We start from the raw sequence: 26531 nt of genomic DNA, 5'->3' as shown, positions 1-26531 counted from the left end.
TAAAGGAAGAATATAAAACTATTTTATTGACCACTGTTCACCAGTATTTACAATAAAGTAAACAATATACAGTCTGATAACATTCAAATTACTACAAAGTTAGTTTTCACCTGGTCTTCTTGAGACCAAGTGATCCCAAATACTAAAAAGAATGATTCTACAGGTTTAAAGGGCTAGGTTTGGGTAAAGAAGATACATGCACATCAATAGTATAGAAGACTACAAAACATCTGTGAGTTTGTTTAGACATTCATTATGATTCTGTAATAACTATGGAAGTTTATGAACTTTTTATAAAAGCTTTTACCTAATATGGAGGAAGTAGTAGTATCAAATGCTCTCTTGTGATAAATGAAACAAGTTGCAGAAAGCTTTTATTTACTCGCTGTTGATGCAAAACATACTACTTCAAAAAAATATCAGATTTGATTCTTGTTAGAATGTATGCTTCTCACATTGCTAATAAATCAAATTTCAGGTTTTAATATTCATATATATAAAAAAGCAATGCAAACAATTATTGTGCTTCATCTTCTGGGCATGAATGCCAAGTTAGTCGCTCTTCATAAAAAGCGATTACAATCTGAGGACACTTCACGTTAGCTTCTTTGGCCAGCACCAGATCTGCCTCATCAGAGTCTTTCCTGATGTAGAAGAGAGTGGGATTTAAGAAAATGCATAATCATTAATTCAATAAATTTAGCAGCTCTTGATAGGTCATAAATTCTGAAAAGAACATCAGCTAGAAATCTGTTTTCAGTATACCTTTCTCTATAGCTACCAAGAATTTCCATGCTAATGGCAAGGTTTCTATAGCTGCATCTTCCTTCCCTTCCCATATTTTTTTCTGTTTGAAAGGAAAACACTATTCAAATGGAACCATTTATACAGTTACCTATTGCAGTATGTAATGAAAAAAGTAAAACTTTGCTAATTTTGTCCTTTAAAGCATAATCAAAAATTCCAAGTGAGACTTTTAAAAATCAGTAGCATCAGTCTTAAGAGGTGGTACTTGCATCCAAATTATATTTACTGTTTATGCAAGTAATTTGCTGTATTTCATACTGCTATTCTTGATGCTGTCTTGGGGTAATAAAACAAACTTTCCAGTCTGACATGCTTCAGATTCCATTTTAAAGTGTATGCTGCCTTTACAAGTCAGTTTGGGGCACATATTCATATCTATGTTTGTTGCCTACAATCAGTTATGAAAAACTAATCAACTGCAACTGAACTAAACAAAAAAAAAAGCTGCTGCTTGTATGTTTTGTGTTTGATTTTGCCAATTGTCACTACGGAAATTCAAATAGTCACAATCTATATTTTGCAATTCTTCTAAGTTTCACATAAAATCTATCGAGAATTTGAAAAGGCAGAAGAGAGACAGAATCTTTCAAAACACTAATCTTCAGCAGTCCAGGCACATCACATGACAAGTTTATCTGGAGACCACTCAGTTTGACTCCATTCAGAAAATTATGCTCTTCTCAAAGGCTGTGGAAAGCTATCATTCTTCTCATCCCACCACCATAAGAAATCTGATCCCAGCAAATGTTAATTCAACCTCTTGTATTCTCAACACTGGAAAAAAGTACTAATTTTATCCTACTTGTTCACAAGGCAAGAAGTCCTTCTGTCAACACTGTAGCTAATGAAGCTGGTCTCCACCTACCCTCCCAAAAACACAAACTCCCCCCATCACTTTCCCCTCTTACTAGCCCATAACGATAAACCTCTCCTTCATATTGTTTATTCTTCATCTCAACCTCACCTTCCTCCACTAGTTGGTTCCAATTCCACTTGGTTGCATGCAGAACAGCTGGCACTATGGTTGGTTAAATGGTTGGCTATCCAGCAGCTGGCTTGTGCTTACTGGAACATGTAAAGCTGGGTTTCTGCCTGCCATTCCCTCAGCAAGAACACTACTGAGATCCAGCTTTTCTACACAAATGTCAATTTTTCCATATTTTATCAGAATTTACCTTTCAAATTTCTACTTCTGTAAAAGTGAACCAATAGAAACTAAAGTTATTTTGGGTTTTGAAGGAAGGGGGATTAAGTCCTAAACTGATTATAGAAGCCTTGTTTTCCTAAGAATACAAGGTTAATAAGCAGACTACCAGCTTCTCTGTCTTACTCCTGAAACTAAGTTGTCTCATTAACCTAAGTGCAACTACCCGCACTCCCTTAATATGGACAAGAATTGTGGATGTAAGACTTACCATTTCATGAGGAACATAAGCTCTCCACTGCTATCCGTAGCCCCAATTATCCGCTCAGGATCAAGACCCCTTGCAAACCCTCTTGGTTTATCAACCTATTGAGTAAGTTAGAAGATTGTTATCTAGTTTAAGATAAAATTCTGTTTTGGCGTTAGAGCTAGATATATGCATTCTTATGTATATTTATATATGTGTATATCAGAACAAAAAATATAGCCTTACATAATTATAAAAGCTATAATTACATATAATTGTCTGAAGATTACATTAATTTTATTTTTTCATGACTGATCTTCAGGCCAAGTCATTCATGCGTAGAGTAATAATGAAGGAATTTTACATGAATGTTTCTAGCATTTATCTCTGAAAACTCAAGAGATGAAACAAATGATCTAAAAATCCTTATAGTATATAAACAAATAATCATGGCCAGTAAAAGCAACAAAAGAGGCAAAGCACAAGTGCACTCCTGAAAATGGGAAAAACACATCCTTTTCAGCAAAACAACCGACTTGGGTTGACTTAAGCCAACCATGAAACTGAACCCTTGGGGAATACCTCAACTCTTCTTGGCTCACTGAGATCACACTGGTGGTAAGGAATATCACAACTATTTCCTGTATTAGTTCCTCTAGGTTCACAATATTCTTTTTGAGACAGTGGCCACTACTGTACCAGATGGAGACACAAAACTGACTTTATACAGAAACTAAAATATTCTTTGTATTATTCATCAACTATTCCTTCTGATGCCTTCCAACTTTTTTGACAGTAACCACACATCCATCAGCTGTCTTCAGTAAACCACTGACATTGCCAATGAGTTTCATTTCAACTTGCGAGTTTTACAGTTTACAGAGAAAAATGCGAACTATTGAGCACATTATTATATGTGCATTGTTTTGTACTTATCAGCACTAAATCTGTCATGTTGTTTGTTCATTTAAATTGTAGGAGAAACCCAGACCTTTAAGAAAAGGTAGCCTTTCTTCAGTCATCCTTTCTACTCCCTCTCCACCACCATGTCTGGTCCTAATCTAAGTAACTGACTGGTCTTCACATTTTGCCATCTTGCCACTCACCTATTTAAAATCATATGCTAAATATGAAAGCCAAAACAGAACTTCATCTTTGTTCCATTAATGAAATTTTTGCTCTAATACAAGCTGATCACTTAATATCATTCATAAATAACTCTTAACCAGTCTTACTTTCAATTATTCAGTAAGCATCATGGGACAATGCAAGAACTTTTTAGTCATGTTGTCCATCACTCACCTTTCACCCACCATTTGGATAGTCTCATTAACCACCATGAATGATTATCCTTTTCAAACCACAGTTTCAGATGCTGTGCGATTTTTACAGTTTTAAACCCATGTTTGGTCTTGTTCTCAAAATCACAACAGGATTTTGGGGGGGGTGGGGATGGAGAATTAGGGAAGAGACACAGGAAAAACAAAGCTTAGCACATGAACATATACTTACAGAATCACGCTTTTTCTTTGATTTACTATCATCAGATTCGCTATCTGACAAAGATTTTCTTTTGGCACCATCTGTTTTTTCTTTACCAGCTTTCTGAGAGTTCAGAAAAGCTTCGATTAGCTCTGGACAATCTAAGTTTTCTTCAGGTTCCCATGTGTTGTCAGCACTGAAACATACATACATTTATGTAAAACTAGGAAAAGAAGAAAAACATAAAACTAGCCACATGGCTCACCTTAAGCAAGTTAATTTTTTTCTGATTATGTAAGGCAGGTTTCTTAAACCTAAGAATTCTCATCTTGCCATCTCTAGTAACCTTCATGTACTGCATTTGATGACTGAAAAAAACATGTTCTGCTATTGTTGAAAAACAATGTTTTTAAGCTGGAGATACAGAATAAGCAGCTCTATTAACTCTTATGATCTGGGTGGGATCATAGGAGTTAAAACAAGCAATCCCCACCCTACCAAAACCTACCTGTCCATTTAAACTGACTCCCTTCCCTGGTTCCTCTAAAGACTGTCCATGCAAACAAACCATATGATATGAGCACTAAGACTTACAGAGAACAGAATGTACACAACACTCACTACAAACAGTGCAAGTACGCAAGTCTAAGCTTCTATATATGAGGAACACTATCAAAAGTTGTCTCTGAGCACTGAGATCAACTATACCTAGAACTATCTCCTTCCTTCAGCCAACTACAGGAGGGAACAAAGGTTCCACGTCCACAGCTGGGCACTGTAAATGTTCCAGTAAGTGTGCATTTTGTTAACTAAAGTTTTAAGAAGTCCATGAATGTTCCCTACAACAACTAAGCACCTCACCAGAAGTCCTCATGCACAAATACTGCCACAGTGCTACTGCACAAGCAGGATGCCTAAAAATTATCTGCAGTTACTAAAACATATTTTTACAACTTCAAATCAGACCCTTGAATACTAAACACATTTTGCTTTTATCTTATCACTTATCACTACACAATTTCAGGTGCTAGAATGCAGAATGTTGCAATGCAACAATAATTTGACTGCATATGTAACTACTTATGTTCAAATGGTAGGTTCATCGCTTTTTCAGCTAGTAAAGCAGACTGGCAGAAAGTGTCACGGGAGAGAGGAGGCATAACTACGTGCCTTCTTTAACAATCAACTTTTTAAGTCCATTGTAAGGTTTTCTTGTGCTGCCATAAATCCTAGGAAAGAGACTCAGAAGACACCTTTCAGGTATGCCTAATGAAGGCAACCATGCCACAGAATTCCTTATGCAAATTCATCTAATTTGAAAGCAGTTCAGAAAAGTGAATAATAAGCAAACTATCTGCTTCATAATCATTGCTTCAGAGCTGCCTACAGTTTAAATCCCTGCAAAATTTCTTACTCAGAAGTAACGTTCATTCCACCACATATATAAATATAACAACTGTCAGTCTAGCTTACCTTGATAGATACTGACACAAGCTAAATCAAAGAACAGTGGTAAAAGAACGATCACTAAAGACTTGGTAAAGTCTTGGAACATTTTATGTAGCACAAACACTAAGCTACATATCTTCTATTTTATTTTCACACCTGACTGCCCCACTTCAATATGCATTTATGGATGTCCTTCCCTTGAGGTTCTTTAAAAAGTATCCCCACCATTCAATCCCCTCTCTGCACAGTTATTTCAAATAAATGGTTAGTATTTAGCATTCTATCAGAAAAAAATAATAGTTAATGCCTTACTCTGTAAATCCTTTCCACTTCAAGTAGTATTCCACCTTTCCATTTACAACACGTCTGTCCAGGACTTTCTCCACAACAAATTCTTCAGGCTCTGCCTCTTCAACTTTTTTACCTTTGCCATTCTGTTTCTTTCCCATTTTGTGCTACAAAAGAAATTCAGAATGACATTATTCATTGTTTTGCTTTACACAGTTACTTCACTGGCCAAATCCAACTTTGCTCAGTAAGCAGCAAAGAATCATGTACTTATTCACACTAAAGCCAGAAGCTCAGACTCCTTTTATGTTAGGGCATGTGGTCAGGTAACCTGAGCAAGACATGCTAATGTTCTGGGGTTTTTCAGTTGCTTAATGAGATACACAACACCAGTTTTTAAAAAGGTGACATATTTTTGTCCATACACTCAGTGCCTCTACTCCCCTTATAAATTTAATTTTCAGTGCTACGTGCTCAAAAATTTATGAAGCTTCTAAAAGTTAACTCTATGCCTGTGAAAAGGCAGAGGGCAAGAAACAGCATAAGGCAGAAGTAAAGAAAAGTAGTAAGGTAACTGTGAAAATGCATAAATTAGAAAAGGGATGGTACTCCAAAAAAGGTGGTTACTACCTTTTCAAAAAACAAAGGAGAAGCTGATGGGAGCAAAGTTTATGGTGTATTGCTACAATAAGCAAAATACTCAACAATAATCCATAACTATTGAACAGGATACATGCTAGGAGCATTCCATTACTGCAGTCCCTTCTCATTCTTAGCCACGCACCGATGTAACGTACATTCAAACAGATGTCACAAAGGTGCAGAAATTTAAGACAGCTACACTTAAGTACAGCACTTAACACGTAAATGAAATTTTGCTAACTTAAAAAACTTTATAAGTGGTTTAAGTTTACATTTGATATTTCAAGTAATATTCTTTAAGTTCTTAAAATAAATATTACATCCACATCATCCTCAAGGCATTCCCAGTTTAATAAGGCACAATTAAATAGTAATAGAAGGACACATTTCAGAATTTCCTTGTTTGTAATCTTATAAAGGTTGGAACAAGCCTATCATGTTGTTGTATCACATTTCTGGAGCACTAGCAGACCAAAAGCAGTTTGCTTGCCATTTTGGACTGCACCTTATAAGGAAATTGTTAAAGTGGCAGCCATAAACTACTGGGAGCAGTATTAAGCTCCTAAAACATATAGTCATGCAGCACCCTAAATCAGAGCGGACAGAACTAATTCCTTACTAATATACTTCCTATAGAACAGAAAACAAACAAGCAAAAAATCACAAAGCACCTCTATTTGCTTGACGGCCTTTCTCTAGTCCTCTCTAGAATTAATGTGGGTTAGTTTGAGAATATTGTGAAGCAATTTTGAAACTGTCAAATTTTTAGACTTTGTAGAATTTTGTCTTGATGTCGTAAAAGGCAAAAAAAAAAAAAGTAAGACAAAGAAAAACTGTCTTCCCTTTGTAAACTGAAGATCTGAAGCCGATTCTTTCTTTCCAAAGCCCTGTCTTTGTGCGTCTTATTTTTCCTAATTAAATTTTTCCCTCCCTCCCCAAAAAGCTTTACTCTGGTTAGGAACCCATAAACTGAAGGTGCAAACAACGAAGACCAGGAAAAGTTTCAAGTTTTCTCTTTCAAACAGCAAGTTTCCGTATATGATTATATCTCATGTGACATTTGTTTTGATTTGGAAGCATAGAAGAGAGATTATCTAAAACAGAGCATGTACTTCCAATTAAATTTTAACTGCCTGCATATCCCAGGTATATTTTGACCACAGCATTCATGTCTGAAAAGTGTCAACTTAGGCACACTGGCTTTTTTTGCCTCCACAGGAAAAAGAATGTAAGACTGAAATGGAAGGAAAATAAAAACATGAAGATGTCCAACACTTCTATGTAGGCAGTTTCTTTCAAGAAATGAAAGTGTGAAAAAGAGAAATGGGTAGAGATGAGGAAAACAAACAAACAAAAAAAAGAAGCAGGGGGAAAAAAAAGACACAGATTCACTGTACCATAGTAATAACATTACAATTACTGGTAATGAGGCAAGCAGGCTACAAGTAGGGAACACCTCCATCAGACTAAAATCCTTTCATTCAATGGAAGACTGTTTTCTGGTACCCTTTTTGGCTTCACTAATTCTTGTCACTTAAAGATAAATTCTTTGGATTTCTCTATCAAAGCAACAATTTTTTTTTACTTTCTAAGACTTAGGTATTTATATAAACTTCCACAGAAGAAAATGAATGTGGCCCTGTATTTTTTTTCTGGAAGTACAGTAAGAAATAATAAAATCAATAATATGTTGCCTTTTGTTTTAAATATTAGAAGTTTAATTAGGTCTTGTGTGCACCAGCACTGCTTTCCAAACTCTTGAGCCTTTTCAACCTATGAAAATAATACTTGATTGCAGCACCTGCAGAAATACTCAACCTTTGTTAAAAACCTGTGCATTCTGAGATTACACAAGCCAATGTAAATCTCAGCCCACAAGTGAATGTGGTACCTGACTGAAGTTAAAGGTTGCTAAATGTCCACTGGACCCCTGAAGCTCCCTTCTCTAGCTGGAGTTGCATGTTGTAAGCTGTAACTTGGGCGTTTGACCACTGAACACACATCTATGGCTCATTTCCCTTTCTGCATTCACAAGTCACATATGACAAATGCAGATCTGTGGATAACCACTCTTTCTTTGAGGGACAAGATTAAAACACGGACGTGATACTGTGGTGAAGTGTTTTAACATATAAGAGGTAACAAAATTGGAATTACAGTTCCAGAGCTACGCTATCCCTTACTACGTTTAGGTTTTGCATAAAAATACATAATGAAGCAGAATTAGTTATGGTTCCCATGGGAACCATAACTGATTTTCCTGACCTGTGCAGCAAAATTCTCAACAACATCAAAAGATTAAAAATACTGCATTCACAGATTCTTTCCTCTCTCTCTGGCACCCCCTCCCCAGGCTGGCTAACTCCTTCTCTTCCTCAAATTAGGGAAAAGTGGGCAATCAACTACTAACAGAAAGTTCAGACATTCACCTTGGCGAAATCTTTTAAAATAGTTTGTTGTTGTACAATATAAGGGAAGCACTCCATTGCACTTCTAAGCCAGGAGTTAATACAAGTTTTTAATATATCTCGATCTGGGTCAACCAGTAATCATTTCAGTCAATTTAAGAACAGGCCTTTTGAGTGCATTATAAATCAGTTGTTCTGCTATCCAAATTTTGAATTTTGTTCTGCTATCCAAATTTTGAATTGTACACTTGTATTTTTGCTTACTTCCCTGCCTCAACCTCAAGATGCATCTCACACTATACTTTTTCAGTTCTGTCTTTCACAAAACTATACATTATTAGTTGAATGGTAACCAGCAACCAACTGCCCTTAGAAGTCCATATTTTAACGTCAAGCAAAGCTTTACAGGACTTGAGATCCATGAATGCATCATTAAAACGGTCCAAGAGGGGTTGACATCTGATAATCTCTGCTCCTATGAAATTCAAAGAAACTGTTATTTGTTAAAAATCATTTCAAAAGGCATCTTAACTACGCCACATTATTTCACAGTAACGTTATTTTTCATCTGTAAAGACTGCCTTTTCTCAGGCAATTAGTTTTCTCCAAATACACTGGGAGAAATTAAATGAATACATGATTTGGATTTTATTTTTTTACATATATGATGAATTACATGGTGTGCTGAAAGGAGGCTAAAAAAATCCTTAGTGTTTTCTACTGTAGGACAGATGAAATAGTGCAGAGTCCTTTAATTTTATTTTTTTTTTCCCAACAAGCCTCTTTAGAAATGGCAGATTTATTAAAGCCAAAGACAATGTCCTTTCTAGTAGCCTTACTTTCTGGATCTGAAATTTTGGTCAGAATAATGCTGGGGAGGGGAGATGTGGATGTATCTTTTAAATGGAGATGCCAAGTTATAAGTTTGAAGAAAAATATGTTGATTAAATCCTTATATACTTTAGGTGTGCATGAACTTACCAATGTAGTTTTATTGGAGGCCATTTTTATTGCAGACTTGCAGAGCTTTTACTAGAAAAATGCATGACAATTAAAAGGAAGTTTACATTACTGAAAGAAAGGCATCCCAATACAAGCATGGTCCTTGTTCCAACCCCCATGTATTCACTACATATAACATTTCTAATACGGATTAAATCCAGAACAAGAAGTAGGTTACTACTTTGTCCGGCATAACCCAGTAACGCACCATTATGCTAGCCAGGATAAACGATACTGACAAAGTGGTACATAGGGTTGAAAAAAGGTTTTTCCCAAGGCCTTCTAAGGCATAGAGATGTTTCTAGGGAAAAGGGGGAAGGACCATCAGGGATGCTTATTTCCTTAAACCCAATAGAACAGGAGTTCAGATTCTAGCAGTTAATCAAGATATACCTAGGTATATTAACTGCGAATCTGGTGGGGAGCAGCTACATATCTGTGGTGTAATAATGAGTCACCCATTACTCTTACACGGTAGTAAATGCTTATAAACAGCAAATATTTTCCTTAATGCAACTATAACGTTGCCTTCTGATTCTCCAGTTTGGAAGAGTTAAGGCCCTAGAGCAACATTAACTCAGCTAAGCTGTACATACTAGATATTTAGCCTCCACAGACGATGCTGAACACAATCCATCCCCTTTTCCATGTCATTTCTCATACCGGGCACCTCCTTAGGCATGTATTGTCCCCGCCCCACTGCAAACTATAGAACTGTTAGAATTCCCCATATGCCTGGGCAAGGCAAAAGAGAGAGTCCTTCAAGGCCAGAAAACCTCCCGGACTCGGCAATCCCGCCCAAATCTCCCCCGAGGCGGGAGGTGGGTTTTGGCAGTCCTACAGGCGGTGGGGTAGGTGAGCTGGGAGAAGGGCAGGGGCTAGGGCCCCAGCGCAGAGGGGCTCGTCTCGTCCCCGCTTGGAAAGGCAGGAGGAAGGGGAAAAGCGACAGCAATAACAACAATAACAAAACCCCCGTGCCGCCCCCGCCAGAAGATAAAGGCGGCCCTGCGGAGGCCTGCTGGGGGAGGCTGCGCCTCGGGCCTATGGTGGGCGCACGTGAGGCCGGCGGGGACGCCCCGGGCGAGCTAACGGGACTGCCCCGGGCGGCGCGGGGCCGGCCCGCCGCCCCGCTGCCAGGGCCGGGGGAGGGCAGCCGCCGCCCCCGCCGCCCGGCGGGCCCCTCTGCGCCGCGCCCCCGCCGCCAGGGCCCCTTCCACGCCGCCTCCCCCACCCCGCCACGTTTCCCCCGGGCCAGGCACACGCCGCCGCCGCCTCCCGGCGCAGGGACGCCCGGGCGAGGAGGCCGCCCCTCGGCGGTGGCGGGCTGGCTTTGTCTCCCCAGCGCGTCCGCCACCGCCGCCGCCGCCGCGCGGGTGCCGCTGCCCCCGCCCCCGGCGCAGCCCTCCTTCCCCGCGGCAAAGCCCGTTCGCTCCGGGGCCCGTCCTCCCTCCCGCCGGCACGGCCCGGGAGGCGCCGTGAAAGCGCCGGGCCCGCGGCCCCCCTTGCTCCGCTCGTTACTCCCCCCCCCCCCGCCGCCAAGGAAGCGGCAGCGTACTGACGGGGGGGGGGGAAGAGGCAGGCGGGCTGCGCCCCCGTCTCCCCGCGGCGGCCCTCAGGCGAGGCCCGCTCTGCGGGGCGCGGAGGGAAGGGGGAAAGGAGGCGGCTGGAGCGAGAGAAAGAGGGAGAGAGAGAGAAGGATACAGACTTCAATGGTGCCCAGCCGCTCGGGTCTCCCGTCTCCTCCTCGCTCTCGCCCTGCGCGCACTGAGCAGCGGCGGCAACAGCGACATCTGAGGGGGGTTGAGGCGGGGGGTGGGGGAAGGGAGGGAGGGAGGGGGTGGGGAGCGGCTGGGCGGCAGCGCAGCGCGGCGCGGCGCAGGGCGGGCGCGGCGGCTGGCGGGGCTGGGCTGGCCGAGCAGTGCGCGCCGGCGGCTGACGGGGCAGAGCGCACGACGCCGCCTACGCGCGAGCTGCAACCTCCTACCGTCGTCGCCGCCAGCACAGGAGGGGGGCCAAGACGTCTCTCCAACGGGGGGCTAGCGCAGGACCGCGTCAGGCGTCCAAAAGAAGGAAGATGCCTCGCGGCGACAGAGAGAGCGACTGGGTGAGCCGGGTGGGCGGCGGGCGGGGGGAACGGGCCCGCGGCGCCCGGTAACTGCCGCCGCCATGATGGCCGCCGCCATGAGGGCGCGTTGGGCCGGAGCGGCCGCCGCCCGCCGCGGAGCGAGGCCCTCGGTGCGGGAGGGCGGGCAGGGAGCGCCGGGCTGGGCTCGAAGCTCGTTGCAGTGTGGCTGAGGGGGCCGTTTGGAGCGCGGCCATTTCCCGCGTTGCGGCGGAGAGGCCTAGTCGTTAGCGAGGGCGGCGGGGGGGGGGGGGGGCTCGGAAAGCGCGGCGCGGGGGGCACCTCGGAAACTCTTTTATTAGCGGGGAGAGGGGTCGCAGTCGGCTGGGGAGGCTTCGCTCCGGGTGAGGAGCCGCGGGTGGATCCGCGCTGGCTTTCCCGGGAGCTGGGGAGGGGGGAGGGGAGAGAAGAGGGGGCGGGAAGAAAGGAGCGGGTCCAGCGCCATTTCCCTGGTGTGCGGGGCGGCAGCACTCACCCTTTGTCGCGGGGCGTGCGGGACCGCTGAAGAGAGAAAAAGGGAGGGAGGGGAGGAAGGAAGGAAGAACAGAGTGCCGAAGCGGGCGGCGCGCCCGATGTCGGCGGTGCGGGGTAGAACGGAGCAGGCTGCGGCGAAATCCGCCTCCCTCCGCTGGCTCCCGGGGCCCCGCGATATGTCGGTGCTGGCGCCAAAATCTGGGTAGTTACCACTTCTTCTTGCCCGGGCGGAGGGGGAACGGGCCAGGCCGCCAACAGCAAGGGGAGATTTCGGGGGCGCGCTTCGCTCTGCTCCCGCCTGCTCCCTGCCAGTACTATGGGTGGCCGCGGAGAGGACAGCGGGGGGGAGAGGGGGGGCGCAATATGAGGCCGCCTTCGGCTAATTATAACCGCTCGCTTTGAGGTTTGAGTCTTCGGGGCCGTTCGGCAATTTCCGGAAAAAAAAAAAAAAAAAACGACACGGTGCCAGTCGCGATCGGGGAGGTTTCGGCTCGGCTCGGGCACGTATTGCGAATCTCTTCCGTTGTCGGAAATTGCCGAACGGGCTCGGTAGTCGGTGACTGCAGCGTCTCTTTCTCCGGAAATTGCCGAGCAGGTTCCGAGCGCCATTCTTGTCTGCTTCGGCAGATTCCGGAAATTGCCGAAGTGAGTCGAATGGGCTTCTATTCCCGTTTCGGCTTTTTCCGGCGACTGTCGAAGCGGATAAGCTCGACGACGACGGCTCCTTCGGCTCATTTCGGAGACAGCCATTACTAACGGAGTTGATGACTTTTTATTACATGATAAAAACACGTAGGGGCGTTATACAGAACGGCTGCCCCTTCGGAGATATTTAAGCTCCAGATTCAAGCCTTTTTTTTTTTTTTAACTAAAACCTCGGAAGAGAGCCTAGGCTGGAGAAGGAGGGCGCTAGCACTACGTGGAGCTGAATTTCAAATTACGTAACAGTTAAGGCAGCCATTACTGACCAGTTGTACGGTACTCTCAAGCAGGAATACGTAAACCATGAAGAATATGGTACGTGAAAAGGGAAAATTCGGAGCTTGCTTTTAAGGAGGGTGGCATGTTTGGATATGCATACGGAGTGAATTTTTCCGGGTCTGGGCGTTAGAAGCGGGCTTGAGCCCTTGTCAGCGAAGGTCTGGGTGCCGCTGCTGGCTCCCTGTCGGTGCGCTGCGGGTAGGGGGCTGGATGTCTTTCCGCAGAGGAAGCGTTAGCGGGGAGGAAGGTTCTGGAAGCGGCGGCCGGGTCTAGTGCGCAGCCGAGAGAGAAGGCGGAAGCTGCGGTAGCTGTGCATGGCGGGTGGCGAGTTCTTAAATTACTTGACGTACCCGTTAGCCGAGCTGCCGTTAAGGTGGCGCTGGAGGAGGGGGGACACGCGACCATGGAGGTCAGTCAGTGCGCGATCCGGGGAGTCGCCTTTGCCCTGCGAGGTGGTGACCGGCCGGGGTGGCGCTGCGAGTAATGGCGGTGGCGAGGGGGAGGGGTAAAATGGCGGCGCCGAGACTCGCTTGTGCGTCAGGCTGTGAGGATCGCTCCGAGGGCGAGAAAGCGAGTAAGGCGGAGGGGGGGCAGTAGGGGCTGCGAGGCGGGCAGGCAGCTATAGTCGTCTGGTATCTGCGGGGGCGGAAAAGAGCGCTTGCAACGCCTTCCTGGTACGGTGTGTGTAGGTGCACGCTAGATGCGGCTTGCAGCACTTGGTTACAGTTTAGCCCGAGGACCCGGGTGTTATTTATCTTTTTTTTTTTTTTTTTTTTTTTTCATCTGGGGTCGGTACTGCCAGAAGCTATTTCCTTCCCGCCGCATCGCCGTCCGTGGAGGCGACGGCTGCTTCTGGGCGCCATTTTCCCCTTCTGGCTGCGGGGGCCCCTGTTTTCCTGATATCCGCCACATGGCGGAGCCGGCTCGGTAACCGCTTAGCTCCTGATAACATCAGACGGTGGGGGAAGGGGGAGAACCAGGCTGTTGGATTGCAAAGCTCTGTAGAACGTATAGGGGCTAAAGGGGGGGGGGGGGGGGGGGGACACGGGGACGGGGAGCGGCGGAGAGAAGCGTCTTTTTAGTTTGGGACCAGTAAACGCAGCTTTGCTTTTGGCAGGCCTAGCCATTGTAGTTCAGAGCTTCCACTCGCTTGTCTATGTTAACCATTTTTGTTACTCGGGTTCTTAACTACAGAAGTCTGCGGTCAGCTTGGAGTATTTGTGCACGCATTATTGCTATGTGAAACACATTTCCTTGCTTTAATGATGAATTTTCCAGCAAAAGCTCTGCATTTCCCAGGCCTTTGAAGTGTTGCTTTAAACCTGTGAAGGAGGGTTTAAAATAAGCACTAATGGAGATTCGACAGAGTTCACAAAGATATCCTCTCGCACTCTGTTCCTGCCACAGAGTGTAGTAGTATGGAAACCTTAGAAAAGGTTTTTCTTCCAGCTTTTATATTGTGGGCCTTGGTGGGGGTGGGCTGTATGGGGGGGGGGGTAGCACATGAGGATTTTTATCAAGATTCTGAGAGGGACTGGAGTGATTATGATCTTCTTTATCATACATTTTGCAGCTTCAGCATAAACTTCAGAGGGTCAGAATTCTCTGGACCCTGGTGGGAGGTTGATGCTAGACTAACCATAGCTTCTTAAAACTAACATTTAAAACACATAGTCTTTCTACATCCAGAGGCTGTGTATCTATTAGTGGAACAACACGTTTATGATCTTTTCACTCAGTCATTTTAACTAAAGAACTGGTAGGGAATTTTGTTATTGCCATGTCCTGATGTATGTGGTGCCTAGATGTTGTTCTGGGTAGGGCATGTACTGCATGACAATATATGGTAGATTATAGTTTCTAAGAATTTATGCATCTTCCAAGTGTGTTGCTAATTCTGTTTAATGTTTATTAATAGTGTGGTATATGTTTGTCCTTTAAAAAACAAATGCAGTTGTTACAGCTGATAATCCCATTCTTTCCATTTACATGTTTATACCTGTTTTCAAAGGTAAACCTAACACTTACTGGAAAAATCCTACATGTCTACTAAATTTGCTTGATTATCTTATTTTTATAAGACTATAAATATGCATTATTAGGCAGGCAATAATCGATTATATAGGAAAAAGTGTCTTTTTGTGGGCATATGAAACTATAGCAAGTAGTCCCTAATTTTCAAGCAGCAGAACTGAAGTAATTTGAAGGGAGGCTTTTTTTTGCAGTATCGTTGCTTAAAATGATTTCTTTGCTAGCCTACTCAAATTATAAATAATAGTATGACTTGCAGCATATTACTGTTTAGCCCAAGTCTAGTGTGCAGCATCCTTTGCTTTATTCCTTTTAAGAGATGAGGTGAAACAAAATTTGACCTAACGTGGGTCTGCTGCTTTTTAAACTCTTGTGTCTAATTTTGCCTGTCTATACGAGGAGGAGACAGTACTAGCTTCCTTTGTGTTCCTTAGAAGAAAAAATAGTAGATCTAATAGCAGATTCCAAGTGTTTTCTAAGAGACATTTAAACTGATCATTCTCAAATACAGTATTTATTGGGGCGGGGCGGGGGGAAGTTTATTTTTCTAACGGTTGACTTCCTTGTCAGACTGCAGTATCTCAAGCTGGTAATAGGGTGATGCATTTTGAACAAATACTGATTCAGTACTACCTACAGTAATTGTCTTCCTGTTACATGCATCTAGATCCAGGCCTGCCTTGGAGAACCTCAGAAAACATGTTCATCTACGTGCAGATTGGCTTAATACTTTTAAAAGCATTTGTGCACTGAACTATTTTGCATATTTTCCAAATCTCATTGGTTGTCTTAATTTCCTTTTTACATTTATCTTAGGGTCAAGTGCATAGTTGGTCATGTTGTGTTTGTCAGTTACAGCTAACTATGCAGTGTTTGGGTTGTTTAAAACACAAAACCAAACACCCAAGCAGATTTTCTTGATTTTTAAAATTAGTTAACAGTCTAAAGCTTTTTAATGGTTGCCGTTTGACATACGAAACAGCAAAATTTATGATCTAGTGATGCTATTGTGTATAGAAGATGACAATTATGATGCTTGCTTAGTATAAAAAGTTAGTATGAAAGTATTTTTAACTGGTAGAGGTTGGAAGATTGTCCTTCCTGCTTTGGTGTAATACTACATACAAAATAGTAAATGTAATGCCTTATTATTCGTCCTGGGTTGTTTTAATTATGTACTAGTTCAGCAGAAATTCCTGCTGTGATGGCAAGTGCAGTGATAATTTCTCTGAAAGGTAATAGAATTAAGTCTTACTGAAAGGATAATTTACATTAGTGGATACATATGTGAATATGTGTTATTCACATTTAAGTTTTAAAGGGAATCGAGTTTTGCTAGTGCTACCGTTGAGGGTGGATAGGTTTACCACTGATACCAACGGTGCAGGATCCCAGTTTAGATGCTACAGCTTTCATTCGTTTCAATAATTAATGAGAAAATATGAATCGATGACCCATTTTAGAACATGTTCGGCTGTATCTTCATTTATTTTTATTTTTAATGCCTTGCGTAAATAGCATGATAGCATCCATGTACAACAATTCGAGCCAGAATGATTTTTAAAAATAAATGCCATCTGGAGTAGAATCAGACAGTGTAAATGAATTCATGTTACCTGTAATGAGAACTTTTGGTTTTGTTTTTCTTTTCCTTTTCTTTAAAAAGCATATCCTAAAGATCTTTTAGAGGACTATTCTGGAAGTCTTTTGAATGTGGTCCTTTGTTCTTAATGTTTGGAGGGAGAGATGGGAAGAAGCACATAATTAAAAGCTATTGTAAAAGCGGCAAAAATTGCTTAATTTCTTCAATAGTGGTAGAACATTTAGAAGAGCCAAGCCTAATTTTGAAAAATATGTTTTACTGAACGTTTTTGACATTTAAGAAAATCTTCCTTAGTGTCTAATTCTGCTGATGCAAATGGGGTATTGTTAATTATATTAATGTAATCTTCTTTTCTGTGATAGAGGGAAAAGGAGCAGTTCCGCAAACTGTTTATTGGTGGCTTAAGCTTTGAAACAACAGAGGAAAGCTTGAGAAGTTACTATGAGCAATGGGGAAAGCTTACAGACTGTGTGGTAAGTTTGGCATACTGATGCACAACGATTGAGTAGAATGTTTAGAAATTTTAAAAGTGGGGAGTTAGTTTTCTGGATAGCTTAAGGAAAAGATAGAATATTAAATTTTTTTAAGTGTACAGTTGGTTGGTTTATACATAATTCAGTCCATTGAAGCTATGCACAGGCTCTCTCTTGCAAACTGTTGATAGAGTTAGGGAGCATTCACAATCTGTTTCCTGTAAAATCTCCCAGATTATCTATAACCACTGGTTTCAGCAGTTTAAAATTAACTTGGGCGTCATTGGCTGAAGTGCATTAGGGAGTGCTTACACAGAGCACTATTAACGTGTGTAATTGGTAACCTTTGGCAGAAGGCTGATGTCATGGTAAGCAGCCTCAACAGAGCTGGAAAAGGATGTCTTTATGTGTGAAGTTTTCATAGAATTGTTTAGGTTGGAAAAGACCCTTTAAATCATTGAATCCAACCATAAAGCTAACACTGCCAAGTCCACCACTAAACCATGTCCTTAAGTGCCATGTCTATATGTGTTTTAAATACCTCCAGGGACCGTGACTCTTGCAGAAGTTCCTCCACTGAATTTGTTTTGGGAGCAGTAAATATGTCTTTCATAACACAAATTTAAAGTCTGTAGTCTTCAGAAAGCTTAAAAGAAAGTATATGTTTTATTTTTTTGAGAAGACAAACATAAACATACGTTGGTGATACAGCAGCATTTCTGAGTTACTGGTAGAGTCTTGGTGGACAACAATGGTTTGCATTTCTGTGCCAAGCAGTGCCATTCATGTACTTAATCAGCACAGCCTGCTACTTTATAATTGTGTTTTGAAATCGAATCAAGGAAAATGTAAATGAAGTTGACATGTTTTCCCCAAATGTTGTTAGTGTTACACTTAGTATGAGAGAGGTAGAAATGGTTTAAACGTGTTCATTGTTTTTAGGTAATGAGGGATCCTGCAAGCAAAAGATCAAGGGGGTTTGGTTTTGTAACATTCTCCTCCATGGCTGAAGTTGATGCAGCTATGGCTGCAAGACCTCACACGATTGATGGAAGGGTGGTTGAGCCCAAGAGAGCTGTGGCTAGAGAGGTAAGGATGGCTTTGAAAGCAAATACTTTCCATGCTTTGAAAAAGGAATCTCTGTCTTGGTCAGACAGTTACGCTTTGTTGTTGTTTGAAATTGCCTGGATTTAAATTCTCTAGGTAAAAGGCTGTAGGTGGGGCACTATTTCCCATACTTGCAGTCTGTTAAATGATAGTTACATAAATGTCTGTTATTACAGTGAATTATTAAGTTATTCTGGGTGAGAATCATGTCTGCAAGGGACGCAACTGTGTCTGAAAGTAATGTTAGCAAAACCATGTTGAATGCCTGTAATTATGCAAATTCCAAACTAACTCTTCTCTGGAATGGTTACTGTAACTAAACCGCAAATTAATACACTCACGTTAATCTCTCTTGACTCTATTCCAAGGTCTTTTGTGGGGTATTTATGAAAGGTATATAACGTGACCAAAAATAGGGAACGTAGTAGGGATGCTTCTTTCTTTCCAGTGGTGGTATACAAAATCATCTTAGCACTGCTCTAGTTTTAGCCCCAGGCATATTTGGTTTTTAAATGTCAGGGTACAAATTAGGTGTGTGCACAGGAATGCAGTGCACCTGTAAACTTTTCAGTCAGGTTACTGTGGCACAGAGGTACTTGAGGAACAAGTGCAGATTCTAGGTGACTTCTGTTTACTATGTTGTGGGAGCTCTGGGAGGGTTTACCAGTTCAAGGTTGGACCCAGTTGTTTAATATATTTGGACTGATGAACTGGAGTTGAATGAGCTGTCCCAGAGGGGGAGTCAAGGGAGATGGAAATCGTAACAACTGGTACCCCTGTTAGGTAGCCTAGTTTTCTTTCCATTCTCTGCAGAATGCAGGGTTGGTTAGCAGTTGGAAAAAGGTAATTAAAGCAGCGTATGTGCATACTGTTTATACACAAAAGCTATTGCTGAGCTTTAGGAGTAAGTCATTCTTGCCTAGTACACCAGTGTGGATATCATGCCCAAAGTGTAAAAATAACCCATGAGTGTGAGGAGTTGTCTTCATATTTTGAATAGGAGTTAAAATGCATAGCTGTGGATTTGCTGAGGTTGAATGACCTTTGCTGTTGATAGGAGTGGAATGTGGGTTTCACTGCTGTTGGGGAAATGGGGAGAGGAAGCTGACACATCTTTGTTTCAATTACAAAAATCGTGCTCTAGTTTAAGTTATTAAGTACTTCCAGTTCTTTCAAACAGTTGATCTTACTTTTTCTCTAAATCCGTTTAAAGGCTTTTTATTTACTTTTATGCATTTAATAGGACTTTTATCTGTATCTTTTTCAGTGCTTTTAAGACTTTGACATAAAGGGGGGCAGGAAAAACATCCCAATTACCCCATGTTACTTCCGTCCCAGAAGGGCCCCCAGGCAAGATTGCAGGGACATGCATTATAAGAGTGCTATCTCAGTGCTTGAAAAATCTTGGTTTATCTGTATTCCATTCCTGAAATCCTGGCAAAATAGTGGGTTATGAAGTTGTTCTTCTTCGGTAATTTAAAGGATTTTTTTTAACAGGAATCTGGAAAACCTGGTGCTCATGTTACTGTGAAAAAACTATTTGTTGGTGGTATTAAGGAGGACACTGAAGAGCACCACCTTCGTGACTACTTTGAGGAATATGGAAAAATTGACACTATTGAAATCATTACTGACAGACAGTCTGGTAAAAAGAGAGGGTTTGGATTTGTTACATTTGATGACCATGATCCTGTGGATAAGATTGTATGTAAGTAAGCTTCATTTCACTCTTTCATTTGACAGTGTTAATCCTTGCAGTTATGGTAATTGTGTAAAGCTAAAATTAAACTAAAGAGATAATGGGTTTAGTTATGTGCATGAATATTTGCTACATTGTACTTTTGGTGAATTGTGTGGGAACATGTATTTTAAATTTAAGTTCGGGCTTCTTTGCTTAAAAATCGTATGGTATTTTTGTTTTTTAAATGATCCAGAATATGTATGGAATAATTTGGAAGTCACTTTGATTTTTGGAAGCCTGATATTCTTATTGCCAGATCAGTACTTAAATGCTGATAGTATCTTACTTGGTGTTGTTACAGTGCAGAAGTATCACACCATTAATGGCCATAATGCAGAAGTAAGGAAAGCTCTCTCTAGACAGGAAATGCAGGAGGTTCAAAATTCAAGGAGTGGGAGAGGAGGTATGTACAAGTAATGGTTAATGGTTTGTGGTTGATTTTTGTGTTCACTTTCCATCACCTCACTGCTTATAAATGTTAAACTGCCACAGGGAACTTCGGTTTTGGTGATGCACGTGGAGGTGGTGGCAACTTTGGTCCAGGACCTGGCAGCAATTTCAGAGGGGGAGCTGGTAAGACAGGCATGTTTGTAGCATTATTTTTTTTTTCCTTATTTATACTGTCTTTCTGGTTCTGGATAACTTTGTAAGCTACTGCTGTTTAATTTAAATGCAGGTATAGCAGTTACAGAATTTTTTGGAAAAATAACTTGCAAACAACTTCTGTAGTACAGAAATTGATAATGTGGATATTCAGTAAAATGAAGTTGGTTTGGTTTAGTTTTTTTAAGGATTTTATTAAAAGCCAAAATTAACCTAAACTTAGTAATTTTGCTAAGGAATTCAGAAATTTCTCCTCTGTAATTCTGTGCAGTACTTGCCTGACCTTTATAGTGGAATGGCTATGTCCAAAATTAAAACTGGGTGTCTTACAAATGCAAGAAAAGAGAAGATGTAGGGCAATGATTGGATGTGTTATTTCACATAATATTTTTCTGAATTCAGGTGTATGTGTGCTTAATCAATAATCTCTTGAGATTTGGTCTTTAAGGTCGTAGGGGTTTGAGAATTCAGTTAGTTTGTTACAGGTGAATTGAAATAATTCTGGTTTTTTTTTTCTCCAACAGATGGATATGGAAGTGGCCGTGGATTTGGTGATGGGTATAACGGATATGGTGGAGGACCTGGAGGTTAGTTTACTTTTTCAGTGGTGGTGGTTGTTTTTCTGTCACTCAGAAACATTTTTACATTCACTTACCATTTGTAATAAATTGATATTAATTGCCAAAGCCATTTGATTGGCTTTAAGAAGCGCACGTGGCTGTTCGCTCATGCTATACTTCTACATGGCAAATTGTATGGTTACTTCTTGGACAACAATGCCCTTTTCTTTAGAACAGCAGGGTTTCTTAAATTTCCTGGAAAATCAAGATGTAAATTAAGCCTTTTAATTGAAGCTTTTAGGCAGTCTGACTGGTGGATTTTGGTCACAACTAAATGGAAAAATACCCTCTGATCCTGTATAATTTGGTTGCCTTATACATGGAAAAGTTTATTTCAAAAGGATTATATTGTCATAGGTGGCAACTTTGGTGGCAGTCCTGGTTACGGAGGAGGAAGAGGAGGATATGGTGGAGGAGGACCTGGATATGGCAACCAGGGTGGGGGCTATGGAGGTGGCTATGACAACTATGGAGGAGGTAATCTACTGGCTTGAAATGGCCAAGCACTTCAGTTGTAAATTAGTGCAAGTCATTTGAGATTTTGGGGCAGGGGAGGTATGTGTTTGCAAATGTTGTATAAGGAAGCTCTTGTTTTTGAAATGGTAAGAAATAGTGTGAAAAAGCAGTTCGTCGCATACACTGCTGGAATACCTGTGTGATTCTGTACTTTATTTAAAATTCTAATAATGACATAACTTGGTGAGTGCTATATGCATTTTAGCTCATCTAGATATTTCTCCACTTTTGTATTGATAATGCAGGCAATTACGGAAGTGGAAACTATAATGATTTTGGAAACTACAACCAACAACCTTCAAATTATGGTCCAATGAAAAGTGGAAATTTTGGTGGCAGCAGGAACATGGGGGGACCATATGGTGGAGGTATTGTATATGTCCTGACCTGCCTTGCAGCCAGAGTGGGTGGGCTTTAGTCTCAGGGAGGTGGAAGGGAAGATAAGGGGTAACTGTTTTGAACTAAAAGAGGGTAGATTAAGGTTAGATATAAGGAAGAAGTTCTTTACAATGAGGGTGATGAGGCATGGGAACAAGTTGCCCAGAGAAGTTGTGGATGCCCCCATCCCTGGAAGAAGTGTTCAAGGTCAGGTTGGATGGGGCTTAGAGCAACCTTCTGTAGTGAAAGATATCCTTGCCTGTGGCAGGGGGGTGGAACTAGATGACCTTTAAAGGTCCCTTCCAATCCAAACCATTCTATGATTCTAAGATTGATGTGTAGAAATGGGTTACTCCTGCAGTACCTATGTTCTTTCTGCAAGTTGGATACAATTTTGCATCTTGAAACTGTAAAGCTTGTCTTGGGGAAAATTATTACTACTGTTTTATTAAAAGATAATGACAAGATATTAACTTTTTCCAGAATATTATGAAATATTTTGCAGTTTCCAGTCAGTAAAGATTTTAGCCAAGTTTCATGTTCTTCACTATCAGCTTTGTAGAGTGTCTAGTGAATGTCCACTAAGCTTGCTGGGATTTCTTTTTTCCCCCCTCGTTGTAGTGTCACTTTTTTCTGACGCTTTCTGTTGTTTAAATGTTGTTTAATATGGCATGTAAAGCTTGTGAAACGGAAACTGAAACAGGAAGTACTTTCATGTAAGGTTTAGCATGCAGATAAAGTTAGCCCTCGCAAGCTCAAGACAGTACAGTGCATCAAATTACATGTGACACTGTTGATTGAATCTTCTAAGATTTCAGCATGTAGTCCTTGTGGCAGTTCTTGGAGGTTATTTAGAGGAAGGCAGTGAAATGTTAAAATCTTTGTTGTATATGCTGTCTCTGGAAGTAAAGGAGATGTTAATCTTACAGAATCAAAAGCATTCCTAGGTTTAAAAAGTGTACTGATGTAACTGTTCTGTTGTTTTTCTGCAATTGCAGGAAACTATGGTCCAGGGGGCAGTGGAGGAAGTGGTGGATATGGAGGGAGGAGCCGTTATTGAGTTTCTGCAAGCATGCCATGGGTAAGTATGTTTATAAGTGTTAAAATTGCAGTGATTCTTGAGAGTAGCTGCAGGAGTTAAAAGCTTTTTAGGATCATATTATCTTTCCTTTAAAAAATGGTTAGATGAATAATTTCATAACCTATTTTTTTACTCTTTACTTCTGTTGAAACAGGCTTCACTGTATAAATAGGAGAGGATGAGAGCCCAGAGGTAACAGAACAGCTTCAGGTTATCGAAATAACAATGTTAAGGAAACACTTATCTCAGTCATGCATAAATATGCAGTGATATGGCAGAAGACACCAGAGCAGATGCAGAGAGCCATTTTGTGAATGGATTTGGATTATTTAATAACATTACCTTACTGTGGAGGAAGGATTGTAAAAATGCCTTTGAGACAGTTTCTTAGCTTTTTAATTGTTGTTTCTTTCTAGTGGTCTTTGTAAGTGTAGAAGCATTCCTTTGATAATGTTAAATTTGTAAGTTTCAGGTGACATGTGAAACCTTTTTTAAGATTTTTCTCAAAGTTTTGAAAAGCTATTAGCCAGGATCATGGTGTAATAAGACATAACGTTTTCCTTTTAAAAATTTAAGTGCGTGTGTAGAGTTAAGAAGCTGTTGTACATTTATGATTTAATAAAATAATTCTAAAGGAAATATTGTGTAATTTTAGATTTTTTTTTTAATACTGTAAAATAAGGCAAGGAGTGGGTAGTATAAGGTCCCACAAATAATATAAAGCTATTGTTGTACATGTAAAATTAAATGCTGGTCAGAAAAAAGTATGTTGTCTGTAAATGATCAGGTTTAAAATATCTAGATAACTTAAGGGATATCTCTGCAAGGAGAAACACCTTTTTAGATCTTTTAGATGCTGCTTCTTCAATGGCAAGGAAAGGAAATATCCCCAGCGAGGTACTCTTCCAGGGACACAGGTCTAGTACAAGAGAACTCTTGAAAACGTCACTAAGTTCAGCCAGTCTTAAAAAGCTGTGCTGTATTTCTGCAAAGCTTTAACTACAGTAGTTTATAAGGATGCCAACGAAGGCTGAGGGTGTAGAGCAAAATAGTTCTAAGCTTCAGTTAAACTTCTTTAGGTAAGATCTTATTTACTTTTCCTTTCTTAATGTTCCAAAACCAAGAAACTAATATTGTATGACAGTATTCTTTCAGTATAGTGATTATCATTATGTAGTTTAACATAGCAATGCATTGAGTTAACAATTATCAATTTAAAAGAAATTTGTGAATCCTGTTTTCTTGTATTATTAAATTTTTTACAAACAAATTTTTGTTAATTTCAGCTACTTAACATATTTTTTTCCTACTGGAATCTAGCTATGATATGAACCCTGGACAAGCATAGACTGCTGCCACTGTACACTGCTACAGTTGAACAAATGAGACCTGCAAGTGTCCATTAGTAAAGCTTTGCAAGGGTTCCATCCCTGGTGTTGGTAGTTAAAATGGTAGGTCACAAGTTAATTAAATCATACAACTTTATTTTTGCATCCTGCAACATTTTATTTTTTCTTGGGAGTCTATGCATTATGGTGGTTGCAAGGTAATGCGATGAAGGTAGTTCTGTGCTGTTGAAAATGAACTATGTTGTTATGTGTCTTGTCTACTGTAATCTATTTTATATAACACATTTCATCCTGAAGGTTCCCAAGTAACTGTAGACTGTTTACGTGTAAGGAAAAAAATTGCACCACAGAATACATCTGCCTCTGTGAAGGAATGTGTCGTCCATTCTTTTAACAACTGCATAAGCAGTTCTTTAGGAGGGCAAGTGAAAACTTCAAATGAAACTGCAGGTGGTATTTCATAAGTGTATAATGTAATTATGTAAATTGGAATTTGGCTAGAATGTTGAGGTTTCCACCATTTTTTATAGTTCTTGCAGCTAATAAACCTTAGTGCCAAATTCAGTCAGCCTTACTCTCACTGCATTGAATGTTTGCACCTCAAATTAATGAAAATTCATCAAGTAATGAGTTACTCAGAGTAAGGGTGGCATACTCTACTAGATTTGGTTTTTAAATAAAAATCAACAAAACCCACCAAAAAAAAAGGCAACAAAAAAAAGCCCGAATTTCAAAGTTCCACTGCCTTTAAAAGGCTACCCACTGAAGAACGTGGACTCAGCTAACAGAAGTCCTGTTCCTTTTGTGTTAGACACACCAGTGAACTGCTTATACTTTTTTTTTTAAAATGGCTGAAGTTCCCCTATTGGTAATTTGGTTTAGACATATGTGATAAACATCTTCAGATACACTTTTTTTTTCTTTGGCAGGAAGGTGCCATGCTGCAGGTAACTAATGAAGAAGTGGTCAACCACAGAAACGCTTCAAGAAATAAGAAATTCTGTATCATCAGAAAATAGTTGTTTTTGCTGCCTTCATTAAAAATCTAGAGGTTAAATGAATACTGATAAAACATCACAATTAGTACAGCTCCCTGTAATGCTGGGTTTTTTAAATTACAGTAATAATGTCTTGTAAACCTTTCGAATAAAATTAAGATTCGTTAGGAGAAACAAATCACTAATGTTAAAATAGCAACCATTCTGTGAGTAGAAAGTTTAACTACATATTTTTATAACTTTCATAGCTTTAAAATAAAGTATTTTTTATACCAAAGTAGTTCTAGTGTAATGCTTAATAAAACTTAGTGTGTGTCTAACATTAAATAATGTTTATGTGCAGCTTTTAGACCCTTTCATGATTTGAAACATTCAATTTTGAGGTGGATTTAAAACAAAGTCAACTTGGCAAGTGCATTCACAGAACTTGTATCTCTGACCATAGGCATCTGTTCTCTGTTGGGAGAAACAGTGCTACAAATTAAAAATGCTGATCTTTTTGCTGTTGGACGCAATTGCTTTAAAACAGCTTTTTGACTGTGTTTTATATCACTTTATAAAAATATCTCCTCCTTTCCTGTTAATGAAACTAACCACTTAAGACAGTTTGTCAAAATGTGATAGGACAATAGCTTTATCCTTTCCACCTGTAAAGAGTTGTTAGCATCAAGAGAGAAAGACTTGAATGGAATGTAGAGTTCCTGCTGTACCAGAACTGTGTACTGATAGCTGCATCTTCTGGGGAAAAACAAACAAAACAACAACAAAAACCAACCCCAAAAAACTGCACAACCTCTCCCCCCCAAGAAACAAAAACCCACCAAACCAAACTCCAAGCATGAGCTTGGGAAAGCTTCAGTTGGGAATGTATTTGAGGGAAGGTATCTTCAGTCTGTACTGTTTTAACCTGCTACCTACATACATAGTTTATTCTAAACTTGAAATTTATATGTTCAGCTTTGGCAGAATCATAGTGTCTTTAACC

General features: G+C 40.8%; 2 protein-coding genes across 10 annotated transcripts; one reads left to right on the top strand and one right to left on the bottom strand.

Moving 5' to 3' along the window:
- Positions 1–12200, bottom strand: CBX3 (chromobox 3). Of its 3 annotated transcripts, XM_075051069.1 has the most exons (6): positions 11175–11299; positions 9449–9499; positions 5442–5584; positions 3711–3876; positions 2223–2317; positions 1–644 (listed from the first exon to the last, which is right to left on the bottom strand). In XM_075051069.1, exons 2-6 carry the CDS (start codon positions 9470–9472, stop codon positions 518–520), a joined length of 555 nt encoding a protein of 184 aa, XP_074907170.1. In that variant the 5' UTR covers positions 9473–9499; positions 11175–11299; the 3' UTR covers positions 1–517. The 3 variants fall into 3 exon arrangements, with proteins under 3 accessions (XP_074907170.1, XP_074907183.1, XP_074907176.1); XM_075051082.1 differs by lacking the exons at positions 9449–9499; positions 11175–11299 and adding an exon at positions 12067–12200; XM_075051075.1 differs by lacking the exon at positions 9449–9499 and having other exon boundaries at positions 11175–11310.
- Positions 11364–25823, top strand: HNRNPA2B1 (heterogeneous nuclear ribonucleoprotein A2/B1). Of its 7 annotated transcripts, none has more exons than XM_075051005.1 (13): positions 11364–11573; positions 17043–17153; positions 18096–18242; positions 19758–19968; positions 20303–20404; positions 20494–20583; positions 21129–21191; positions 21582–21701; positions 21986–22108; positions 23117–23199; positions 23354–24278; positions 24520–24650; positions 25478–25823. In XM_075051005.1, the coding sequence occupies exons 1-10, from the start codon at positions 11544–11546 to the stop codon at positions 23176–23178; spliced, it is 1059 nt and encodes a 352-aa protein (XP_074907106.1). In that variant the 5' UTR covers positions 11364–11543; the 3' UTR covers positions 23179–23199; positions 23354–24278; positions 24520–24650; positions 25478–25823. The 7 variants fall into 7 exon arrangements, with proteins under 7 accessions (XP_074907106.1, XP_074907115.1, XP_074907133.1 ...); XM_075051042.1 differs by having other exon boundaries at positions 11365–11573; positions 20494–20574; XM_075051050.1 differs by lacking the exon at positions 11364–11573 and adding an exon at positions 12747–13082.
- The last annotated feature ends 708 nt before the right edge of the window (positions 25824–26531 follow it).

Source organism: Buteo buteo, chromosome 2, assembly GCF_964188355.1.
Source record: "Buteo buteo chromosome 2, bButBut1.hap1.1, whole genome shotgun sequence".
In the NCBI taxonomy this organism is placed as follows: domain Eukaryota; kingdom Metazoa; phylum Chordata; class Aves; order Accipitriformes; family Accipitridae; genus Buteo; species Buteo buteo.
The sequence above is the reverse complement of the archived record's forward strand: the minus strand, read 5'-3'. Positions and strand labels throughout refer to the sequence as shown.

Bases quoted from the DNA above. Each gene is read 5' to 3' on its own strand.
- CBX3 (XM_075051069.1), bottom strand. From the start codon at position 9,472: ATGGCCTCCAATAAAACTACATTG. The intron at 2,318-3,710 runs GTAAGTATATGT...CTTACTCAATAG, and splicing joins CAAAGAAAAAGCGTGATTCT to GTTGATAAACCAAGAGGGTT. The intron at 645-2,222 runs GTAAGTCTTACA...CTTCTACATCAG, and splicing joins CTTATGTTCCTCATGAAATG to GAAAGACTCTGATGAGGCAG.
- HNRNPA2B1 (XM_075051032.1), top strand. From the start codon at position 11,544: ATGCCTCGCGGCGACAGAGAGAGCGACTGG. The intron at 20,405-20,493 runs GTATGTACAAGT...AAACTGCCACAG, and splicing joins TTCAAGGAGTGGGAGAGGAG to GGAACTTCGGTTTTGGTGAT. The intron at 20,584-21,128 runs GCATGTTTGTAG...TTTCTCCAACAG, and splicing joins AGGGGGAGCTGGTAAGACAG to ATGGATATGGAAGTGGCCGT.